Source organism: Myotis brandtii, unplaced genomic scaffold (genome assembly GCF_000412655.1).
Source record: "Myotis brandtii unplaced genomic scaffold, ASM41265v1 scaffold1299, whole genome shotgun sequence".
Taxonomy (NCBI): domain Eukaryota; kingdom Metazoa; phylum Chordata; class Mammalia; order Chiroptera; family Vespertilionidae; genus Myotis; species Myotis brandtii.
This window is the reverse complement of record NW_005354591.1, coordinates 491,064-500,332: the sequence shown is the minus strand read 5'-3', so window position 1 is coordinate 500,332 and position 9,269 is coordinate 491,064. Positions and strand designations below refer to the sequence as shown.

The 9,269-nt window shown below is 41.9% G+C and overlaps 1 protein-coding gene across 1 annotated transcript in view; it reads right to left on the bottom strand.

The window, feature by feature from the left end:
* The window catches only part of NWD2 (NACHT and WD repeat domain containing 2), a gene marked incomplete at its 5' end in the record, with an annotated part of 139,696 nt that overhangs the window by 60,352 nt on the left and 70,075 nt on the right, over window positions 1-9,269 (bottom strand). The window contains one exon of the mRNA XM_005859739.2: window positions 9,061-9,177. Coding sequence (XP_005859801.2) covers window positions 9,061-9,177 — 117 coding nt within the window. The remainder of the gene's footprint in view (window positions 1-9,060; window positions 9,178-9,269) is intronic.

The following is a 9,269-nucleotide window of genomic DNA, read 5'->3' as shown; positions in this document are numbered from 1 at the left end:
GTACAAACAGTACTCAGAATCTTTGAAAGTGTTTTAGAAGCCGTTGCTTCTGATGAATGTGCCTTTTCCTCCTAATCTCTTTAGGTTTAATTTCCTCTTCTTTTTCTAGCCTCTTGAGATGGACAATAACATCATTAATTTTCAAACTCTCTCCTTTTCTTACACACATTTAAAACTATGCATTTTCTTCTGGTTTTTTTTTTCTCTCTCTAAGCACGGCTTTAGTTGAATCGCACACATTTTCATACATTGTATTTTTATTTTAGTTCAGTTCTAACATTTTAAAAATTTACCTTGTGATAGTTCTTAGACACATAGTTCATTTATAACTATGTTGCTTAACATCCATATATTTGGAGATTATGTTATCTTTCCATTGTTTTTTAGTTTTTAATCCCACTGAGGTCAGAGCAAAAATTTAATATGATTTCTTGTTTTTTAATTAAAAATATTTTTATTGATTTCAGAGAGGAACGGAGTGGGAGAGGGGACCACTTGTGACTACAGTGGGAGAGCTGCTATGCAGGAGACGCCCCTATGGGGCAGGACTTGCTTCAGTGGGGCTTTGGTGCTCACTGAGTCTGCCCCTTGAGTGTGTGCTTATGGATGTGAAGAGTTGTAATCTGGTATGGTCTGACACTGACCACTGGGTGCATTGGCTCTTGGGTCTCCAGGGAGGTGCAAAGTCAGCCACTGCCTGGGGCACCCAGCAGGAGTTACAGAGAGATCTACAGATTCCTCCTCTTTGTGCCCAGACAAGGCCCAGCTATGAAGCTAGGCAGGCTGGTGCTGGTGCAGGGTCTTGGGCCTTTGATTGATAGGTTTGGGGCTCCCTGACCCAGCTGCAGTTTGTTTGATTTTAGCCTGAGCAAGGACAGGCCACTCATATGCAAAAGCCACTGCAACCAGCTTGGGGGAGGGGAGTTGTAAATTGGATGAGGTGGGGTCTTAGGGAATCACCAGGGTGGAGCAAACAGAAATGGCTGCCAGTTAGCCCTGCGACCTAGGAGGTCCTGCCATAGGAACAATGATCCCTGCGAGCACCTCCGTCTGGGAGAAAGCCACCCCCGAGTTCCTGCCCCAATGCCAGTCAACCCAGTTCCTCATAGTATGTGTCTGGGTCCCCCAGAGCCTCGCTCTGGTGCTGGAGCTGAGAGGGAGCGGGAGGAAGTAGGACCTTGTAAGTTCAGTTCATGCACTGGCCTTTTAGGAGGAACAGCTGGGTCTCCAGCAGCCTGTGTGTCACTGAGCTCCAATCTGCACTGGGTTTTACGGCTTGTAGTTATGGGGACTTCTCTTCCTAGCTCTGGGACCCTGGGCTGGGCTTCTGGTGTGGGGCTGGGACCCCTTGCTCCTCACAGGTGGCCTCCGCAGAGATGATCTCCCTCCTGATTAAAAAAGCAGCACAGGTGGGTGCCGGACCAGCCTCCACACCTCCTACCAGTCTCAGTGTGCTTTCTTCTTAACTTCTCTAGTTATAGGACTTACTTCCATTCAGCCAGCTTTCCGGGGATTCTGGATGATGGTTGTTCTGTATTTTAGTTGTAATTTTGATGTGGTTGTGGTAGGTGGCATAGGCGTTTACCTATGCCACCATCTTGGTTCCTCTAATCATATTTTCTTGTTTCTTTGCATGTCTTGTGATTTTCATTGTATTCTGGGCATTGTATTTCAAGGAGATGTTTTTTAAGAGTTCCTTTTCCCATGCTGACTGACAGGGCAAGGGGCTAGTTCCTTCAGTATCTGAAATGCATACAACTGGTTGTAGTTTTAGTTGGATTTAGTTTACTTTGAATAAAAATGTTTCAATGGTAATACTTGTTGAATACTCATGTTAGGTTCCAGTGAACTTTGTTCCCTACTAAATATCAAGATTGTTGAAGACTTTATTCGGGTTATCTATCTCAGATTTCTACCATCCTATGTTGCCCAATGCTCAGCAAATATCTAACGGAGAAAACTGTTGATGTTTTTGGGACTCCTCTACCTGTAAAGCCAGCTCACCAAGAAAGAACTCTTGTCTCTGGAAATTAAATTTGTCTAATCATTTTTGTCTCTACAGCTCTATTATCTCTTTAAAAATAGGATATTTATAATTTATTTTTTTAAAGTTGTTGCAGTTTTACTCAGAAGCAGATGTTCTTAGGACTATAGTCTTAAGTGAAAATTTTTCTTACAAATTAAATTTTAAAGTTTAATTGTTCTCCAGTTCAATTTTTCTCCATAATTCCTTTTACCACACAAAAATATGCTGTATTATGTGAACTGTGAAACAATGGCTTATGTATTAATAAAAACTTATTGTGGAAATACTTTAAATATTAGCCACCATTAAACAAAATGGCTCTCTCTTGGCTTTTGCCAGTGATAAATAGCTTTCTTTTCAACAACAGTTTTCAATGTTTGCCCATTCTAACTTCTTCTGGTGATAAGTAATTTATTTTTGGAACCAATTTATTATGGGAACCTAATTGGAACCTATTTTAGAACTTTGATGACTGTTGATTTCAACTAGAAGAGGCTTAATTTTATATGTAAAAAATATTTGTTTCAGCTCTTTGAAGTACATCTGGAAAATATGAGGCTTTAGATTAATTTTTATTTACATTTTTGAATAAAGACTTAAAATGTATATTATTTAATTTAGGTGATTTTCAGTTTAAATCAATTATGATTTTCCCATTTTAGTACACTTTGCTTAGTAAACCTGTACTTAGGAATGTGAGAACTAAATCATACAAAAATATCTGGACATTTTGTTAGTCAAACCAAGATTAAACACTTGTATTAATTTTTGTGTGTGTATTTACTTAGTATACCTAAAATGGCAAATCAATTATATATTGAATTGTGAATAAAATGAAATATTTTCCAAAGCTCAACTGTTACAAAAATACGGTAATTCTTTCTTTAAATTAAGTGATTTAAGAACTCTCACTGTACAATTTTCTCGAACTGAAAATTATTTAAAGAAAGAATCTAAATGAAATCTGAACTTTCAAGTAGGCATAATTTAATACTGAAGGAGAATGGTGACACAGTTGGGTGATAAAAACTAATCTATAGGCTGTAGGTTTGATTCAGTATCTCATACAGTGATGTACAAATATGGAGTGGTTTAGTTTTTACCAGGAACTTCTACGGACTTTATACTTTGTCTTATCTTTACTCTTGTGCCTAGGGGAAAACTTAAACTTGTTGAATAATGATAGATTTCTCAGTCCAGTCCCTTCAAAGTTTTCATATTTATGGTTTAAAATCTAGCTCAGTCCAAAAATATGGATATCTTAGTTTCCTTCTTCCCACTTTGCATACTGGTCTTAAGTGTAGCTACCAGGAGCTGTCCGTGGTAGGCAAAGCATGGTCTGCTCTTTGTCCCATGCCATCTGTGCCACTGATGGCAGTGTGTGTGTGTGTGTGTGTGTGTGTGTGTGTGTGTGTGTGTATTGGGGGGTAGGGACATAAGTCTGCTTTGGTGTCTGCTGTGTGTGTGTGTGTGTGTGTGTGCGTGTGTGTATTGGTGGGTAGGGACATAAGTCTGCTTTGGTGTCTGTTGACACTCAGGTAAGAATGATGGCAGTAGTCCCACTCTTGGTCTTGGCTACTTCTCTCTTCAAGGCTGACAAATTAAGTCTGTTTACATGTGTGATCTGGTAGCCCCAATGAGGATGCTATACAGGTTTTGGTTCCCTGTGACTTCTGAGAATTGTCAAACATGGCAGGCAGCATTTCCTTTGTCCTGACTCTAAGACTTGGTGAATGTCCCTCTGAGTGTGAAGTCACTGAATCTCTTACCTGTCTTGGGCAGTGGTAACTAGTGCCCCTGTTATTGGGTACAAGGGCCTGGTTTCGCTCTCCTAGGGTAGCCTGCCAGGGCCTTGCCCTCAGTAAACCCCCACATCATCTACACTTTGGATTGAAGGAACGTAGTGAGACACTGTCTGGATCCCCTGGAGCTCATACATACTAGGGCAGCTCTCTCAATGCTATAACTAAGCTTTCAAACTCCAATTCTTCAAGCCAGCTGAGCACTTGCTGTTATCAACTTCTGCCAAGAGGCAGAACTTTGCTCAAGGTCCAGGGTCAATGCTCACACTTTACAAGCAAGTCTTTTGGGGCACTCCAAATGTGAAGGGATGCTAAGAAGAAAAGCCCCTCTCCCCCTAAACACACCTCAAAAAGATGGGTGGGGATGTGATAGAGAGCATTTACCTGGACTCTGCTCTCTCCAAAAGGCAATAGTCCCTGCCCCCTCACAAGGATTTTTTTTTTTTATGGACTAGGTGGGTGGGACTGGTTGGTGGAGAAGATTCCACTGAACTTCCCACACTGTGAAGCGGAGGCAATTCTCTGCACCTAAGAGGAGAAGTGGAGTGTGACTTTGGACTCGGGTGTGAGTCCAAATCCTGGTCAAAAATCCCTCTTTGGGAAGAGGTAAAGGTCTTACTAAGTGAATTCCAGCAAATTCATATCTAGCCAATTCATACTCTACATTTTACGATGTTTGTTAAGAATGAACTCAGAAACCCTTTATTTGACTTTAATTTTTAACTTTAAAAAGCATTTTACAAAACTGTATAGTACAATTTTTTTCAATTAAATCTTTATTGTTGAAAGGGGTCAATGGGAATAAAAGGGGATGTATGACTTTAATTTTTGACTGTCTGAATCATCTCTTAATACTTTCTACATTTAGCCTATCAACTTTTCCAAAGGAAAAAATTTCCAGTATCACATAAATGTCCAGTATGAATATTTTATTCTCATTTGAAATAACTTAAATCATCCTATATTATAAAAACCTAGTATGCAAATCGACCAAATGGCAGTCGCTATGCCATGCACTGACCACCAGGGGGCAGACACTCAATGCAGGAGCTGCCCCCAGCCCACAGGCCCCAGGCCAGCCAAGGTGGGTGCCAGCAGGAGCCCCCCAATTGCCCTGCCAGTTGCCCCGCAGATGGGCCCTGATTGTTGGCCAGGCCTAGGGACCATACCCATGCATGAATTTTGTGCACAGGGCCTCTAGTAATTTAATAACAACTAATGATTGTGTAGCCCTTTATAGTTTACAAAGAACTTTCACATAGATCACACAACAAACCCTTGATATTTGCTCAACATTTACTTTTACTTTTAGTTTAACTGCTATTATTTCCCCATTTCGTGGATGTGGTCAGTAATGCATGGTGAGGTCAGTGACCTGCCCTATCGGGACCAGGGCTTTAACTCAGGTTGTGAAATAAAATTTCTGGGTCTTTCCCACTATGTTTGTTCTATACACGTCTACAAGTTCTGTTCTTCCCTAGTAGAGATGATGTGTTCTCAGTATGAAATGTCTCGTGAGTTAATTCTCTGAGAGTGAAACCTGGACACATGTCTGGGTACCTTACTCCATCACCCTCTCCTCCTTGTGACCAAAAAGCATGTGTTCAAACCACTGGCCAGGATCAGCAGGCACAGCTGGCATGTCTTTAGGACCTTGGGCCACAGCCCAAACCACAACTTGTAGGAGGGGAAGTTTAAAAAGAGCCAAGCACAAGTTCCCTTTGGATCCCAATTCCCTGGGTACTTTAAAATGAAAGCTTTGTTTGGTCCTGAATGTATTTGTATCTAACATAAGAGCTAATATCTGTGAAGCCTCTGAAGATATAAAAACATTTATTCATCCAGCAAGGGTGAGTTTTCTCGCCAATAACTTTACCATCAAGTGAAGTAATATGCCACGTTCGGCCGCCCGGAGGGGTCATTATGACTTCCAGAACTATCAACCATCAAGTGAAGTAATATGCCACGTTCGGCCGCCCGCAGGGGTCATTATGACTATCGCAAGGGAGCACTGGGCAAGGAGGCTGGAGCTTAAAAGCGACACATGTATGCCCACTGTTACCATAGTTACAACGAGAAAGGCCATCAGAGCAGTACTTTCCCCCATGAGCAGTGAGATTAGCCTTGGGTGATTTAGAATCACTGGGGTGAACAATCCTAGTTCTAGCCACAGGGAGTCTTCATGGTTGCCATGAGTTTCATCATGTAACGGGGAGCAGAAGGAGGGATAAATGATTTCTTTATGCTCAATAAAGTTGTTACTGATGTTCTATCAGTTAACCTTTACTCTCAGAAGCTGCAGAAGCTTGCAAAGTCTTCAAATTATTCACCCCCCCTGCCAGCAGATTGTTGGAATTAATGGCCATGGTTAGTTTGGGTATAACACACTAGAGGGTGATCAAAGGGGGAGAATGTCTCTCTTGTTCCTGAATTTCTGAGGCAGGATCAGGGTAGCGCTATGGAGATCATAGCAAATGAGATCCCCCAGGGCATCCCCATAGCGCTTGTTACCTCCCAAACCAGGCTTTCTAAGCATGAAATCCATTCCAACTTGCCTTCCAATGTCTGCATCTCCCCTCTAGCACCACTCCCCGCCAGGGTGGTTTGCAGGCTCTACTTTACTGACAACTTTGTTGGCGACACAGTCATTACAATCTGAGGCAGGTGATTCCATCAGCAAAAAACAACCAACATTTATTGTGGGTTACTCTATGTGAGACACCATAAGTGCCCTGTAATTTCATTTCATCCTCAGAATGACCCCGGAAGGTACATAACTATTATCACCATCTCCGTTTTACAGATAAGGAAACTAAGGCTTAGGGTAGTAAAGAAACTCGTTTAAGTCACACAGCTATGACTTGTTCGTCAGGACTCAGGGATACATGACCCTAAAACCTGAGAGAGTGTGACATCTTCTGAGAGTGTGACACCCTCTGATTTCTTCACCTGGAGCTGACATCTGTCTCCTTGTATATATTTCCATCCACTGGCCCTAGTTCTATCTTCTCAAGACTTGTCCATGGAAAAGTCTTCATTCCTTTGCCACTCCTAGCTCTTCAGATTGCTAACATGGCTTTCAGGACCTTTTGTGTTCTGTTCAGACCACAGGATGCTGTTTTCAGATGTCCATTTTTCAGCCTGTCCTAAACCATGTGTGTGTACTGCTTGGCTTATTACATCAGCTTTCTAATGGGGCTCCCTGCTCTTCCTTCTGCCATACACCCAGGAGCCATGGGAGGCCTGAAACATGTCAGATCACTTTAGTAGTCTGCTCAAAACACTCGGGCTTCTCATGTCATTCAAAGTAAAAGTATTATCTTTATAGCCAACTTTGAGATGATAAAGCCCATGATATGGTCTGCATCCCCATGCTCTCCTTTTTTGCTCTTACAGCTCCAGGCGCACTTACTGTCTTGCTTACTGGTACCTGAACATGCCAATCACATTCCCAACTCCTCTCCCTGGAAGGCTCTGTCTGAATATCCACTGGCTTCTTTCCCAACTCTCTTCCTACCTCCCTTCCAACGTCACCTTCTGAGGGAGGCCGTCCCCAACTCCTCTACTGAAAACCTCTCGCCTCCCTGCTGTTCCCTCTCTTCCCTCCTTTCTGTATTTCTCTTCACAGCACTTCTCACCACCTGACTTGTTTCTTTTTTAAAAATATATATTTTATTGATTTTTTACAGAGAAGAAGGGAGAGGGATAGAGAGTTAGAAACATCGATCAGCTGCCTCCTGCACACCCCCTACTGGGGATGTGCCTGCAACCAAGGTACATGCCCTTGACTGGAATCGAACCTGGGACCCTTCAGTCCACAGGCTGATGCTCTATCCACTGAGCCAAACCGGTTAGGGCTGACTTGTTTCTTTTACTTACTCCTTTGATATTTGCTTGCGCTCTCCCCTCACCCCCATATGAGAATGCAAGCTCTGTGAGGGCAGAACATTTTACTTTCTAAGTTCGGTTCTAAGGTTAAATCATATGAAACTGGCCCACAAAATGACTACAGCATTTGGGTCAACCTACCATGCCCCCAGCACTGAGAGCAGCCCCTGGTGCAGAGTAACTTTTAGTAAGTAGTGGTGAAAAATGAATAATTTATTCATTTACTGATACTGAAAATATTGTAAGAAATCATATGAAACTGGCCCACAAAATGACTACAGCATTTAGGTCAACCTACCATGTCCCCAGCACCGAGAGCAGCCCCTGGTGCAGAGTAACTTTTAATAAGTAGTTGGTGAAAAATGAATAATTTATTCGTTTACTGATACTGAAAATATTGTAAGAGCTTTCATGTACTTTATTATTTCTGGTAAGGACTTAATCAACTGGTCAGGTTTCTGGTATCTCTGTCATCTTGATCCTCTGTGGAGCTGAATACAGATGGATATGCAAATAAATATTAAAAGCACTTGTGTTGATACATTGAACCAAGCTTTTAATTGCATGACTTGGTATTTCCTTCATAGAAGTCAATAGTAATTTTGCCCCTCAACTGTCAGAATCAAAACTTCCTGTGGTTGCAAGGGGCAACTTCCCTGTCAACTGGTAGGATTTGTTTGGATTCAAGATAAGGTGCTTTAGACAGTTTCTGCATTGTCACCTGCCACAGACTGACCTTCTGATCTTATTACCCTGTGTTTATACAGAGGAGTAGGTATTGTTCAGAAAATAATGATGAATTAATAATAATGTCCCACTCGAATCTGTAGCTTATAGTGAACGTCTAGCTGGAAATCTCTGCATAATCAACATTTTTTACAGGATATCATCTCCTGTTGGCAGATCTGACATAACCTATTTGGTTTACTTTTACAACATTTCAGCCACTGTGCTTATAAAATGCCAGAAATTCTAATGCTGAGAAATAGAGATGCTATGATTAAATACATTATACAATATAAGCATATCTGGGATGATTATTGCAGGACTGATACAGTAATCCCTAGTGCTGATCACTGGCACTGTGGAAACTTTTGTCAAGCCCAAGTCATCCTCCCATTCCCAGTTCAAATTATTCACCGTAAATTTGCAGTGCCTCTTACGGAAAGCTGAGGGTTTCATTCTCACACGCTGAGGGCAAGGAGACAGCTTGAACATTTTAAATAGAAACAGAAAAGCAAGTGTTTCCCCCCCATTTTAAAAGCCCCGTAAGAATCACCACTCAGCAAGAATTCTCACATTCATCCACAATTTCATATAAAGCATTAGTTTTTTTATACCCACAACAAAACATGGACCTGCAGAAGTTTTCAAACAATCCTCCAGCAGCTTCATGCGGGCCTTCTGGAGCTCGGGGCTGTCCCACTCGTCTTCGTCCACTCCCCAGTACAGATCTATGACCTGGGGACCAACAGAGGAGGCAGCATTAATCCACCTGGGGGAAACTCTGTTTACCTACGGGCTTTATTCTCATGCGCAATGTTAAGCTAACA